This window comes from Carlito syrichta, unplaced genomic scaffold, assembly GCF_000164805.1.
Source record: "Carlito syrichta isolate Samal-C Ts95f unplaced genomic scaffold, Tarsius_syrichta-2.0.1 Scaffold301018, whole genome shotgun sequence".
Classification (NCBI taxonomy): Eukaryota; Metazoa; Chordata; class Mammalia; order Primates; family Tarsiidae; genus Carlito; species Carlito syrichta.
The window spans coordinates 136,653-152,270 of record NW_007245114.1 but is presented as its reverse complement, the minus strand read 5'-3'; the positions used below and the strand labels follow the sequence as shown (position 1 = coordinate 152,270).

General features: G+C 54.4%; 1 protein-coding gene across 1 annotated transcript in view; it reads right to left on the bottom strand.

The window, feature by feature from the left end:
- Positions 1–15,618, bottom strand: part of PTPRF (protein tyrosine phosphatase, receptor type F) — an 80,101-nt gene that overhangs the window by 21,281 nt on the left and 43,202 nt on the right. Inside the window, exons 8-13 of the mRNA XM_021710749.1 lie at positions 11,370–11,639; positions 8,905–9,486; positions 8,513–8,649; positions 7,881–8,025; positions 3,420–3,725; positions 2,622–2,815 (exon numbers count right to left, since the gene is read on the bottom strand). Of these exons, the coding sequence (XP_021566424.1) occupies positions 2,622–2,815; positions 3,420–3,725; positions 7,881–8,025; positions 8,513–8,649; positions 8,905–9,486; positions 11,370–11,639 (1,634 nt within the window). The remainder of the gene's footprint in view (positions 1–2,621; positions 2,816–3,419; positions 3,726–7,880; positions 8,026–8,512; positions 8,650–8,904; positions 9,487–11,369; positions 11,640–15,618) is intronic.

The window sequence follows — 15,618 nt, the reverse complement described above, 5'->3', positions numbered from 1 at the left end:
CCTGGGGCAGTGTTGGCCCACACTTGTTATCACGGTATGATTATTCAGTGTCTCCTTCCACTCTCAAAAGTATCCCATTTGGGACAATTGGTTATACTGTCACCCTAGCCATGAGGGTGTCCCAAAATTGTAAGAGCTGTACCATGGCTGGGGTGGGCCTGGAGGCAGGCTGGTCAGCAAGACTATAAAAGCCATGAGTGCCAAGCTCAGAGTCTGGGCCTTGCTCCACAGGCACGGAGAACCACCTAGACCCCCGTTTCTTCCTGGGGTTGCCTGAGAATGCAGGTAGGAAGGGAAGTTTCAGGGCTGGCAGTTTTGCAGGCCACTGGTATATGGAGGTACACTAGCTGGACAAGTGGAGGGATTGAGGTCTCCATTCTGAGGCCTGATGACAGTGTCCAGCACAGCACAGGGAAATGGTCCATGAACTCTCTGAGCTGGAGGTAACTTGGGGTCTTCCAGCACAATCACCCTCACAGTGCCAGTCTGGCCTCTGTCCAGTCTCTGTGCTAGGTGATCTAAGTTTTTCCTGTTCTGGAAAGCTCTGTTGGAATGTCCTTGCAAGAAGTGTGGAACAGAATAAGGACAGGTCCCTAATGCATGGCCACTTTATAGGGTGTGGCTGGACCCACCTCTGTTCCAGTCCCCTTCCCTAGGGGGAACCTGGACTGTCCAAGGCAGGCCTGGGCTGGAGGTTCTTACAAGGTACCTCTCCTATGTCACAGCAGAGTGAAAAAGAAGGCGGGAAAGACAGAGGGTGAAACCAAATGGAGAGTGAGAGGAAAGAGAAAGTCAGAGGAATGGCAGGGGGTGGGAAGGGAACGAGAGAGGAGAGGGAAGAGAACGGATGAGACCAAAACCGAGACTATGAGAGGGAGAGAGAAATGGAGGCCTTAAGAGAAGGCTGAGGGAAGCAGGAAGATGGAGTCAGACACAAAAGAAGGAGACAGGTCTTGCTTTCCACTTTTGGGGCAGGGGTGGGGCACACACCACATGGCTCTTTCAGGACTGATAGGGGCCCTGAGCTGAGCAGATGGTGCTGTTGGGTGAAGAGGGGCAGGCTGTGGTGCCCTTGATGGGGAAGCACAGGGGAGGGCTGGTCCCTGTGGCCAGGCTGAGGACCAGGCCCCATCTGCTCTCTTCCTACTGGCTTGAAGCAGAATAACCCAGTCTCAAAAGGGCCAGAGGGCAGGCCTCCATCTTCAGTTGGCCTCCCGGAGTCCAGGCTCAAGCTTACTCCCCATCATGGGATATCTGAGGCTAAGAAGGCAACATCCCAGACCCTTTGGCCCAATTTCCTTCTAAACCACTTGGGACCAGAAGGGGGCACCCAAAGTGGCTTCTCTGGAACCCCACTGGCTGCAGCTGTGGCTGCTGGCCCCCTAGTACGGGAGGGGCTGAAGGGAGCCCATTCCCGGGATGTTTCCGGGTGGGTGTGTTCACTGAGGCTCCAGGAGGAGCCCTCAACCTGCCCCAGGAATGCAGGCGGGTGTACACACCCACCTCCTCCACCCCCTGGTCCTTCAGCACTGGGCAGGCTGAAAGGCGAAAGAGGGCACCCTCTGGGCAGAAAGGAATTTTGCTTCAGAGGGCTGAGCCAAGACAAAGATGTGAGGCTCCCGTCTGTCTGTGTGTGGGAGGATGGGCCAACCCACCCTTCAGCACAGCACACAGAACACAGGGCAGATGTGTTTACTCCTGCTCCCAGCCAGGTAGGGGGTGAGAGGCTGGCTCAGTGCTGGGCCTGAGGATTCCCCGAGAGCCCTGATTCCAGATGGGGAGACCTTGAGAGCAGACCACACGAGGTGGCTCTTCAGCAGAGTCTTTTGGGAGGGAGCTCACAACAGCAACTGCAGTTCTTTCCCAGGGGTCTACGGACTTGGACTCTTACCAAGCTCAGCTACCCACTTGATCGGGAATTCTGGACCACTCATGTAACTTCTCAGTATTCCAGGTTCTTCAACAGCAAACCAGTACTCAGAATACCCCAAGCTCACAGGCAGAACCATCATCCCCAGGAAGACACAAGTGCACAGAGGGAAGGGTGAGGCTGGCTGGCAGGCCTAGCCCCTGAGAGTAAACATCTGAGCCATCCTCCTTGGCCATTCATGGAGCTCTGCAGCAGCCACAGAGCCAATGGCCAAACAGGGGGGTAAGACAGCTTAGGAGTGCTCTCCCTGCCACCAGCTGGGAGTGGATGCCAGCCCAGTACTATCTAGGAGAAAGGCTCAGCTGAAAAGCCAAGCCTAACCATTACCAGAATGAGCTTTCTGTAAACCACAAAGACTGAAGCCTAGACAATGGGGCCTGGGCTGTGGAGACCAAGCTCCTCACTGTGACTGCAGGAACAAGCCACAGAGGTGACTGCCAGGCTGGGCCTCTTATCAGGAAAGATGGGGCTATATGGTGGGGGTTGGCACAGCTCGGACAGACCCAAGACAGAAGACGGTGTTCCTGTACTCTGGCCCTAACCCTCTGCTCTCAGTGCCTCCCCCCCGCCCCGACACTGCAAGACATCTCTGAGGCAGGCCGGGGAGGGGGAGATATGTGGGCCCCGAAGAGGAAACAGTGTGTGCTGGTCTTTGCTCATCCTCCCACCCCACCACCACTCAACGGCATACCTGGGCCTCGGCGAGCATGACATCCTGGATGATGGGTGGGCCACGGGGCTCGCCATTCTCTAGCCGCACATAGGTGACCTGGTAGCCACGGATCTGGCCATGCTGCTTGCTGGGGACAGGCAGCTTCCAGGAGATGTGCACGGCAGTGGAGTTCAGCGGCTCCACCTCCACCTTCCGCGGTGGCCCGCTGGGCACTGAGGTAGAGAAGGAAGTCAGGCCTGGTAGTATTGATCCTGGCTCTGGTGGGCACAGTACACTCAAGGGCCTTGCCTCTGAACCCCGATCCCTCAGGAAAGGCCCTAATGTAGTTTCCTTAGATCATTCATCCCTGGTAAGAAACATAGAAGGCTCTCTCTGCCCACTACAGGGAAGAGCCCGGGACTGGCCCTGCCCACTCCTCTAGCCCAGGGCTACCTCGCTTGGCAGGAGGGGTGGGCCGCTGACCATCCTAAAGTCAGCACAACCTGTTCTAACTCCTCATAGGCCCCCAAATCATGCCAATGTCCAGTCAAGACAGAGTATCTTTTGCACCAATCTTCTCAGTCTTGACCTCTCAAATCTTAAGTGGGGCTGCTTCTTCCACTTTTAGCCTTTTAAGGTTTCAGCTGCCTTGGAGACAGCCTTGAAGGCTGGGATTTGGGTTGTCCCATAAGTTACATGTCCCTAGTTTGGTCCATCACGCCTGCACCAGAAAGATGTGTCAGTCTGGGCTTCTGGGAGGTAAAAGCCCTGGGGTGTTTGGTGGGTGGTATCAGAGGCAGAATGCCTCCCCTCCCACCCCAATGCACCGCCGCCTACCGTCCTCATCGGTGCGTACCAGCACCGGGCTGCTCTCAGGGCCGGGGCCCACGTCTGTGTGTGCCCGTACCCACACCCGGTACTCCGTCCACTTCTCCAGGCCCACCAGGTCCCAGCTGAAGTGCTCGCGGTTGATGCCATCCACCACATGCCGCCTGCGGTCCTCGCCGTCCACCGCCTCGTAGGCCACGGAGTACTGGGTGATAATGCCGTTGCGGCTGTCGGCCGGAGGTGGAACCCAACTTACCCGGACTGTGGTGGAGCCCGTGCTCACACATGTCACCTTCTGGGGAGGGGCGGAGGGGGCTGGGGAAGACAAATGGGGGGGAAGCAGGCAGATGGAGGGTGGGGATCACAGGCACAGCAACTGAGTCACAGTGGATTGAAGACTCACCCGGGCAGGCTACCCCTCGAGTGCTGAGATGGCCATCCCAGGGTCCCTCTAGGCAGGCTGCCACCACTGACATGAGATGGCCTAACTCCCTCAGAACTACAGGTTCTTCTATCTTTCCCTCTACTCTCCCCCACAACACACACACAGTGCCCAGACGTCGTGTCTGACATACACATGGTGTCTCTCTCATACACACACACACAGTCTCCCACATGGAGTTCTGACATATCCTCTCTCACATGAGGTCTCTCCCACGTATATGCTGTCTTGCACAAAACACATATGGCATCAGTTACATACAAGCATGTGGCCACCTCACTGCTACCCACACCTCATCACACACATAACTGCATATACAGAACCACTCCATGCCTGCTGTGCCCACAGCTCTTCTCTTCTAAGGAAGAGTGTTCCCAGTGGCTCTTTTGGCATATAGCTGCCTTGACCTGCAACCACCTTAACAGTCTCTGTGCCTGAACAACAGGTAACCACAGACTGGAGGCCAGATACAAAAGAGGCTGATGGCCCCTGGGGTTCGGAAAGAAAGCACCCAACAGGTTTCTTGGGGCTTAGGAGGCAAGTGTGTACCTCCTTGTGTCCAGTGACATTTCCAGAATCCACACCCACTGAAGACTCTGCTGCAGTGCCTGGGCTTCCTCTCCACCTCTGGTTTTGCCACCACCTCCTGCCTGAGTGACTTTAGCAGCCCCTCAACTCAAGGGCTCCAAAGCCCCTCATCTCCAGGGCTTTCTCCTCCCCTGCATGGCTGTGGTCATGACTGGATGCTGCCCTCCCTTCAGAACTGAGACCTCCCACCACCCCTCACAGTTTCCCCTGTCACAGATCCCCCTTTTGTCCCAGCTGAGTCACTCCAGGCCCCCAGCAATGCACCTGCTTTTCAGCCCTTTGGGATACCTATCCCTCGACCCCATTCTTTCCATGCTTCGTATTCAGCTACCACAGTCTGCCATCCCACCATGTTCTCACCAACATCCCAAACTCCCTACCTCCTGATCTTCCCGTGATCCTGTCTGGACCACACCAAGCTCTGGATGAATCCAACTCTGCTTTCTCCATGGCAGCTCTGGGGCAGGATGGCACCCTATGAACATATCCTCAGGGGAATCACCTGGAACCTCTCTGCTGCCTGCTGGTCTCTGTCCTATGCCCGGCTTGCTCTGCCACTTCGGATGCAACACAGTCCACCTCCTCCAGGCTCTCTAAGCCTGTAGCTTCCTTTGCCTCCCTCCTCTCAGCTCCTGTCTCCCACTCTGCAGAGAAAATGTGCCTTCACAGCAGCTCCCTCCATCTCTTGCTATCAACCCCCCATCCTACCAAGTCTGCACTAATTCTCTCCTTTCCACCCATGAGAACAGTCAAGCAACCCTGTCCAAGGCCATCTCACCCATCCAGTGCTCTGCCCCTTCTCTCCAACTCCTGAGGCTCCACCAGTTAGCCTTCTCTTTTCTATCATCTCTTTATTTATTTTTTTGAGTCAGAGTCTTACTCTGTCTCCCAAGCTGAAGTGCAATGGCACATCCACAGCCCTCCACAGCCTCGCGCTTCTGGGCTTAGGCAATCCTTCTGCCTCACCCTTCTGAGTAGCTGGGACTATAGGCACGCCACCATGCCTGGCTGATTTTTTTATTTTTTGGTAGAGACGAGGTCTCGTTATATTGCCCAGGCTGGTCCTGAACTCTTGGGCTCAAGCACTCCTCCTGCCTCAGCCTCCTAAAGTGCTGGGATTACAGGCATCAGCTACCACATCTGGCCTCATTTTTTTTCCCTGTTGACATTATCCAAAAGAATTACCTTTTTCATTATGTTCAAACATTTCTCATCTTAAAAGAAAAATCCCATCCTCAGCCCCATAGGCCCTCCAGTCACAGCAGTCCCCACCCTCACAGTTCAACTTCTTCACAACACCTGGGCTCGCTGCCTCTACCTCCTCAGTGCCCATGCACACCCCAGGAAACTCCAACCAGCTTCAGTCCTACCACGCCACCCCAGGGTCACTCCTCCATGTTACTAGACCCAATAGGTACCCCTGACCAATCTGCAGCAGCAACTGGTCTATTTTTTGAAACTTTCTCTTCTCGCCTCCAAGACGTTTCCCTGCCCTGACTTCCTCCCATTTCCAGTCTTTCTTCTCAGGGTTCTCCACTTCCAGCCCAGGCCTGCATTCTAGCAGCCTGCCAAGCAGCACCATGTGGAAGGCACACAGCAACTCAAACTCTGGTGTCAGAGACTAGGTATACTCTTCACACCTGCCTCTGCCCCATTTCCTATCCTGGGGCAGCATCACTCTCCTCTCAGGTCTACTACACCAGAAACAAGGTTCGTCCCCGCCTCCCTCTCCCTCAGCTCCCATTCCCAATTCATCACCACCAAGTCTTGACCAGTCAGCATCCCAGACAGCTCAAATCCACCATTACCACCTCACCTGGCCACCACCTTTTGCCTAAACTGCTGCAAAACCTCCCAATTGCTCTCATGCTTCTCCATGGGCTGCCCCATCCATTCTCACAAAGCAGCCAGAGTCAGCCCTCCTGCCTGCTGTCTGCCCCTAAGGCCCTGGCTGTCATGGCTCTGGCAGCTGCTCCAGCCATACTAGCCTGCTGCTCGCCTCTGACCACAATCTCTCTGCCTGAGGCCCATGTGCTCCCTGCTCCTATTTATTTGCCCAGCTGGTTCCCAGCCATCCTTCAGACCTTGAGGGAAGTGTCACCTCCCAAGGCAGCCTTCTTTGACCCCTCAGACCAGGAGGTTCCTGTCATCATCTCTCTTTCATCCCACTTTATACAAATGTCATTAAAAGCTCATCTGGGTAACTGCAGGTATAATGTCTGTCTACCGGGCTGGACTGTAGAATCCCCATGGGCAGAGACTATGTTGTCTGCACTGTCCATGGGGCCTGGCCCTCAGCAGGGACAGAGCAGGTGCTTCTAGAATAAATCCATGAACACAAGGTCTAACACAGCCTTTTGCTATCACTAGCACAAGTATACGGTCCACATCATGAGGACAGCTTCACAGATACTGCCATGTTTATGGTCACCACATGCGGTCACCATCTCAGCCTCATGATGCCACCCAGTCACACCCCAGCCATGCCATCAGAGCCTCACACAGTGGTTGACTGTGGTTGTGTAAACACAGACAGGTCACCCATCATCATCTGCAGTTGAAGTCACACACACACACACACACACACACACACACACGCTCAGCCATCTGGAGGACTACAAAGACTAGACACAGTCATGCGGTCAGGCCACAGAGTCGCCCACAAAGACAGGGTCACACCCAAGTGCCACTGACATGCATACACAGGTGCTGCATGGCCACGTAGTAAGGCATGATCATATACACTCACAGCTAGTACCACACACACAGCCACAGCATCAGAGTCTCACATACGCAAAACACAGTAATATACACTACCACAGAGTTGTCACACAAATGGCCTCACAGACAGTACTCCACATGGCCACGTGGTTCCAACGCAAGCATGTGGGCAGGCTAGGGTCACACAGTTGCCTTCTCACAGACCTGTCCCCAAGTGCAGTCAGCTCAGGATGACCATATGGCTCACTGGTAAATCTCATGGTGGGGTATGAGGAAGGGGGATGTGAGTGACGGGTAAGATGAGATGCAGGGCTATGGGGAAGGGAGACAGCCGCCAAAGCAGGTCTGGGGCATGGCAGGCCCACCACTGAGGATGGTCCAGTCAGCTAGTGTGACCCCCAGCACAGAGAGGGGATGGAGGACAGAAATGAGTCACAGACATAGAACTTACCTGGGCAGGTATGGGGCATGGGTGAGAGGGAGGGGCAGGAGGCTGGGCAGGGAGCAGTGAGGGAAGCAGCCGCCTGGACAAATACTGGGGGGCACTTACCTGGCCCTCCTTTCTTGGAGTCCAGACCCAGAGCCCAGACCAGAGTCCAGTCCGTCCAGGACCCAGATGACCTGACTACCCGCCTGGTCAAGGGGGAAGGGTGTGTGTGTGTGTGTGTGTGTGTGTCCCAGCCCAGGTATAACAGGCAGTGGCCTCAAGAGACACTTACTGGACTGTGCCGTGCGGGCCTCAATGGTGGGGGTGAAGACGCCCACCCCCATATCCGAGCGGGCAGCCAGTTGGAAATGGTACAGCGTGTCAGGCTTCAGGTCCTCTAAAGTGTAGGAGGAGGTGGGGTCGAAGGTCACCTTGTGCTGGAAGAGCAGGAAGCACTCACTGATTGCTCTGATCTCAGAGGTTCCTCCCCCAACACAGGCTGCAATGTGATGCTCTGGACCCACCATGGGCCCAAGACTGGATCCACTCTTGTAAGGCCACATGGACCACACAAGGCACTTGGGGCTTGGCCCACACCACAGGTGCCTCACAGGGAGCCACCTGGGACACACAGTCCCTGGGGGAACCCCAGAGCTCTGCCAGTCACATGAGCCACATAGTTTGGGAAATCTAAAACAGACCTCAGGGACTTTGCCCCCAACACAGGGTAACAACAACTATAGAACCATGCAGGCTGTGTGAGCAACATGACACTCATGAGCCACAAAACCCCCAGGAGAAAGCCTAGAGGTTGCGCCACATGAGACACAGAATCCTGAAAAGCCCACCTGGGTAGGCCCATCACAGACCCTCAGGGACCAGGAGGTACCCTCCACCACCAACCCTTCCCTGTCCACCACTCACCTGCTGGTCTTCGTCCTCTGCCACCCAGTACACCAGCTCATACTTGATGATTCGCTCCTGCGGGGGCAGTAGCCATGAGAGCTGGATCCTGGTGTCTGACTCGACCTCAGCCTGGAAGTCTGCAGGCTGTGCAGGCACTGTAATACCCCAATCAGGCACATCAGCCTCACCTGTCCAAGCGCAGGGGTGCCCAGGGAAATGGAGGCCAAGGAAGGCGGGCCCTCACCCTCACTCCCTTGTCTTATATCCTAAGTGACGACGACACATGTATAAAAAATGGAGCCCTCATCCTCCTGGAGCCCAACCTCACGGCCGAGGTAGGAGAGGTGCTGCCACAACCTTGGCCTGCCCCTCTCTGCCATGGGCTGCCCAGCCAGCCCGCCCCCACCTACCTCCCTGCTGCGTCTTGACCTGGATGGTGGGGCTGGGTGGGCCATCACCCACAGCAGTGAAGGCAAGCACACGCAGGCTGTAGGTGATGCCAGGCAGCAGGCTGCCCACTGTGGTGAGGAGCCCTGCATCTGTGTTGTGCTTGTGCCAGGCACTCAGGGGGCGGCGGGAGTCCGGTGTATAGTAAACGCGATACCCCCGTACCAAGCCATTGGGTTCTTCAGGTGGTTCCCATTGTACCAACATAGTGCTAGCACTCAGCATGCGTGCCTGCACACGGCGCGGAGGGCTGGAGGGCGCCTGCTCTCCTGTGCGTGCCCGTACCGCCTCGCTGGGTGGCCCTCGCCCAATGCTGTTCACTGCCAGCACACGGAAGGCGTACTCTGAGAAAGGGCTGAGGCCGCCAATGCTGTAGCGGGTGGTAGCCACACCATCCACCTCCTGGAAGGGACCCTCCGTGCCCGCTGCGCGGTACTGGATGCCATAGTAGGACACAGGCTCCGAGTTCCCAGAGTCCCAGGTCAGGGTGACACTGGTGGCAGTAGTCTCTGTCACCACAAGATCAATCGGAGGCTTTGGCAGAGCTGCAGACAAAATGGAAGGGTCAAGACTGCTGGAGGTCAAGATCCCAGGAACCAACCCTACCCTTGGGGATCATCCAAGGACACCTGGTTTAGTCACCAGAGTGTGGTTGACACCCACAGCTCACCTTGAAAAATGGCCTGAAAAGCTTCTGGTGACCTCTGAAGGTACTTAGTGATGGATGGTGGCCAGGCCTGTCAGTGCCCCCAGGGGCCTTGGGTCTTTTAGAATGTAGGTCTGTCACTTGTGGGACTCACTGAATCCTCACTTCAATCCACATGACTCATCTAACAAACAGACCTGGAGGTGATGTGCCCTTTGTGGTCCCATGTAGATGGAAAGCACCCAGACTGGGTAGCAGACACCTGCCTCTGCAGTTCACCTGTGCCCAGCTGGTGGCAAGGATATGTAACAAGGGCAGGGAAGGAGAAGATACTTTGTAAGGGCCCTGAATTTTAGAGTGATCAGGCTGTTGACCCCACAAACTCTGTGGCTTGTCTCAAATTAAAGTGGGGACATCCTGAGTTCACAAACAATCATTCAACAAATAATTACCGAGCACCCACTAAGTGTTAGGCTTTGCACGGAGGCTGGGGCCACAATGTCACACAGTCACATCCCTGCTCACATGGAGTTTACACCTTAGTGTGAGAGAATCGATAAAACGAATCAATCATCATCATGATTCTGGAATGTGCAAGGACAGTAGGAATCAGGGCACTGAGTCGGAGAAAACTCTAGGAATCTCCCCAGATGGGGTAATCAGGAAGGAAAGTCCCACAGAGCTGAGGACTGGAGGGGGACATGGAGTTAGTGACAGGAGGGGCTGGGCAAGGGTCAAGGCAAACTGAAAACTGCGTGTGTCCATGCAGCAGGTGGACATGAGGAAGGCAGGAAGTTAGTGGCCCTGGGAGTCCACAGTGGGCATTCTGATCTGCATCCTAAGACCAGTGGGAAGCCACTGGAAGGTGTTCCTCCATTTCTTCCTTTTTTTTTTGAGTTGGAGTTTCACTCTGTTCCCTAAGCTGGAATGCTGTGGCATGCCTCAGCCTTCCAAATAGCCGAACTATAGCCGCGCATTACCACACTCGGCTAGTTTATCTTATTGTAGAGATGAGGTCTCACCAAGTTGCCCAGGCTGGTCTCAAACCTGCGGACTCAAATAATCCACTCACCTTGGCCTCCCCAAAATGCTGGGAGTACAGGCTAAGCCACCAAGCCCAGCCTTTCCTCCATTTATTTCTTTCTTTTTTTTTTACCCTCACTCCTAACCCTGAGACTTTCCTCCATTTCTTAAAAGGGAGTGACATGATCCTGAATTTCATTTTAAAAAGATCACTCAACACAGTTGCAGAATGGCGGATGGATCAGAGGCAGGTAAGAGTGAAAGCCGGGAGACTAGGAAGTTCTGTTTCTGGGCAGAGAGAACCCACTTCCCCCTTTGGCTACTATTCTGCCACATCCTTCTAGCTGGGAGGCTGTTAAACCTGAGGGTCTGGTGCCATGAAGTGGTTATGAGGGTGGGCTATGGATTCAGACCACCCAGGGTCCAAGTCCCTGCTCTGTCATTTACTTTTTTGTGACCCTGGGAAAATGATGTGGGCTCTTTATGTCTTAGTTCTTTTACTTGTAAAATGGGAATAATAACAGCATCTACCTCCCAGGGTAACACAAAGACTAAACAAAATAAACTGTGCTTACTAGCATGATGGCTGCTAACAACAGAATCCCTCTCTTTTGCTAAGGGCTAGGAGGACCTCAGGAGAGGGTAACAATCCCTCAGCTTTGCCTGTGTCCACAGCAGCCAGCTCATGCTCCCCTGCTATGGGCACCGTCCCCTGTGACAAGGATGGCACTAGCCCTAGCAGGTACCCGTTACACTCACCTTTCACTGTGACCTGAGCCATGGCCTCAATCATGCCCAGTGAGGAGATGGCCACGCAGGTGTAGTTGGCAGAGCGCACGACATTGCTGAGCTCTAGAACATTGCGGCCGACTGGCATCTCGTCCTCCTTGGTAAGTTCCTCAGCCCCCATCATCCACTTCACATAAGGCATGGGCGCGCCCACTGCCACACATGTCAGGTTCACGCTGCCGCCTGGCATCACCTCCTGGCTGCTGGGAGGGATGGAGAAACGAGGAGCCACGCGACGCACTGCGGGAGGAGGGAGAGAGGCACTCACAGGCCGGGCAGGACACATGGGGGCACGGAAGGGCAGAGGCCCCTCATCCAGGAAGCCCTTCTTGCCAGAGCCAATCCCATGCTCAGAGAGTCAGGAGGGGTGGTGTCCCTGGGCCCCAGCTCACCAACTCCCCCCGCCTTGCTTTCAGGCTGGAAGTAGCCCCCTCACTCAGGGACTGTCTAGAACACAGTGTGTTACTCAATGAGAGATCTTGCAACCAAGCTCCCATGTTATAGTCTAGGAAACTGAGGCCCAGCAAAGTCCTTCCTATCTGCCCAAGGTCACAAAGGGACTCAGTGCAAGGTCCAGGCTTGCAGGATCACAACCCAGGTTGTCCTCCAGTGCCCCCTCCCCGCTTGCTCCTGACCAACCCCTCAGTGGCCCTCCAGAGGGTCTAGCTGGGGCACCAGTGAGAGAAATCCAGGCCCTAGAGTGGAGGGTCCTCAAATCATGGCTGGGGCAGAGCAGAGGGTCAGTTCAGAAGTGACACCTCCTCTAAAGTCACTGCCTCCACCTCCAGGCCATGCCCGAGGGGAAGAGATGAAGGAAGTGGCAGAACCACCTGCTGGGGCCTCAGTCAGGTTCGAGGCACAGCCTGGGAACCCAAGCGGAGAGGCTGCCCTCTGGAGGGCCGGGCAGGGGTGAGGGGCTAGGGCGGGCCAGGGACGTGGTCCGCGGGCAGGATGGGCATGATGATGGCAGTAACATGATGAGGGCGCCAAACAGACGGCTTTCTGCACCAATGAGCAAGGGCCTCAAGGGCGAGGGTGGCTGCACCTGGCCATGACCTCCAGCCTTGGATTCTCCTGGCCAGAAGCTGTTCTGAGTTTCTCAGTCCAGGGTACAGCCTAGAACCAGCCCCCAAAGTCGCAAGCATGGCACAGACACAGGAACATGCAGAGGGAAGAAAGGCAGACAAGACCTAGCCATGTGCAGGCGTGCTTGGCATGCAGACAGGCCATGCAGCTAGTGAGCAGAGGCTAGGGCGTATCCTACATGGGCACTCTCACACACAGGGCCAGAGAAGGCAGGCAGCAAGGCTAAGTAACCCAAGGGCACTGCTGAGAACCGTGGTCTCTGAAGACACTTGCTGGGGAGCCTAGGCATGCAAAGGTCCATGGCACCATGTCAGGAGCACCTCCACTATACACACCAGAATATGCTGCCTGTACAGCCCCAAGTCACAGAATCAGAGCTGAAAGCAACAGCAGAGACCACCAGGTCTGATGTCTGACCACACCGTACAGGGGTCAAAACTGAGGCCCAGAGATCAGACATTCAGCAAGTCACCAGGTCCTGCTAATGCTGCTATCTAAAATATCTTTCAAATTATGAATTTCTCTCTAAACGTATGGGCCAACTGCTATCACCAAAGTCCAAGTCATCACCATCCTTCCACGGGTTATTGCCATGGGCTTTTTTCATTGGTCCTTCCGTCTTGTTATCCTCTGCTCCCCACCTCCATTTCTGTCCCTCCACAGACAGCCAGCATAAATCTGACCATACCACTCCTCATTTAACAAACTCCTACCTACATGGTTCCCCAATGACTCTTCAGCCCAGCCTACCAGACCCTACCTTACCTAACACTCGCTCCACCTCCTCCTACCACCTGCCTCATTCCAAGTCTTCCAGACAGAACCCAAACAGGGGCAGTCCCTGGAACAGACCAGGCATGATTGGTGTCACGGGCTGGGTTCACGTACCCAGACTCACTAGGGGTATCAGAGTGTCTTGTGCAGGGCTCTGCCTTCTCCTTGAACTGGCATCCTCATTTTCTTTAGGGAAATCATTCTTGGTATGTTCAGACTTAAGCAGAAACTATTAGAAAAGCTACTTTCTCTACTGGGAGAACTAGCCTAGAGCACCTGGGGACCAACTTGCCCAACATACAGGAAAAGCTGCTTCAAACAAAGATGTCAACAGAGAAGAGCAGAGCTAAGAGACGAAGACTAACCCTGAGCAGACAGCTTAAAGACCAGGATTCAGCAATGCCCAATACCAAATCTTCCACATTTTTTTATTTTTTAACACAAGTGTTTCCTTTTTTTGCTTATGCTGGCATAAATGGGTTTCTGTCATCTGTTCTACTGCTGGGAGTCTACACCAATGATGGCAGCATGTCACAGACACAGTAGTTCTTATTGCAGAGAATAGGTGGATCCTGGGGCATGGTTGGCAAGTGCCTCATGGCAACAAAGGACGCTCTGAGCACTCCCCCCAAAAGGCACAAGGTGAGGCCAGGAAGTACAGACAGGACAGTCATCCAGCCTGCTTGTGTGGACACTCCCTGGGCTCCAGAAATGGGCCTGAGGGGTAGCTGATGGGAGGATAGGAACAGGCAGGCAGGTCTGTTTGCAGACCAGGTCCAGGCCTGCCAAGGAAAGGTAGGAGCCCAGCATGGAGAAGCAGCCTTAACTGACCAAATCTCTCCTGTCCTCTCAGTCAGTGGGTACCCATCTCTCCTCCTCATTCATGGGCATCAAAATGAGTTTGGGGAAGGAAAACTACTCTTAAGCTCCTGCTTAGTACTGAAAGTTCTCATGCTGCAGGTACTGTCACCTACAGTCACACACAAGGGAACTGATTCTAAACCAAGTGACATGCCCAAGTTTATATACATAGTAGAAGAAGGTCTGTGTGACAAAAAACTCATACCCTTTGAGCCCTGGCTGATTGAGGGACGAAAAAGAGACGCAGGAGGCTCAGGGGAGAAGCGTCAGGGCTAGCTGAGGCTTGCAGAAGATGCTGCTCCAGCTGGCAAAAGAATAGCGCTTAGAGAGCCAGTGCCAGGGGAGAGGTCATGGCTATAAGCCTGACCCTGGTTAGCAGTGGAATCTTGGGGCCTGGGCAGGTCCCTGGATGCCAGCACAAAGAGCCCCGGCAGAAGGAAGTGAGACCCTGGCCAATAAACCTTGGGCCTCAACCTAAACAGCTTAGAAACATGACTGCTTTTTCTGCCCAAATAGTTCCTGGAGGACAGGATCTTCAGGTCCAAAGGCAGACCTCATGGATCAGCCCTGGAGGTCACACAAATCCTGGACCATGCCTTCTAAAGCCTCCAGCTCCAGCTGCTGTCAGGAAATTGAGGCCCTTCAGGAACTAACATGGAACAGCTGTTTCTATTTTCCCCTCCTAGATACAAGTAGCAGAGATAATTCCAGGGGATAGGGATGAATGTGAGAGGTCAGACGTGACCCTCAGAGTCATCTGCAACACCAGGCAAGGGCCTCAAGGCCAGGGATCCTGGGTGTGACAACTTTACTCTTTCCCAAGGATGCTGGGCTTCAGTCACATGCAAGGAAGCCTGGAGCACACTTTCCTGATGCTCAGACAACCTCCTGGTATCCCGAGTGCCAATGGGGCCCCACATCCTAGACCGGCCCAGAGAGCCACCCGAGTCAACAGGCTGGAGTGGCTGGCGTCTGACAGCAGTAGCCCTAACCACCCTCCTTCCTCTGCTGCAGGCACAATGCCTCCAAAAGGAGCAGGACTCACCCTGGACTCAGTCTATCAACAGAAGCAACAGTGGGGAAGGAAAAACTGGAGCTGGGAAAAATGCACTTAGGGTCTAATCTTGGGCTCCAACAATGCCGGTCTATTACTGTTTCCCCGTGCATCCCTACTGCTGACATTTTATAGACAATTTCCAAAACAGGGCCCTGCCATTTCTGGATTATATTTCAGCTGTAACTTTTAAGTCTAATTATTTGCGCTGACAACCTCCTATAATAGGGCGGTACAGCGCCCAGAGGCATCGGCATTCACTGGAGTGACAGCCTAATCGCAGGGGGAGGCAGCCCCGCAATCTGCATTCACTCTTGGAAATTTCTCTGATGAAAATAACACAACATTAAGGAGGGGATGAGGGGCAGGATCCACTGTATCAAGATAAAATAACTCTTTAATAAATAACCTTGTGGCTGCTGCAGAGCAGTAATTAAATGCCGG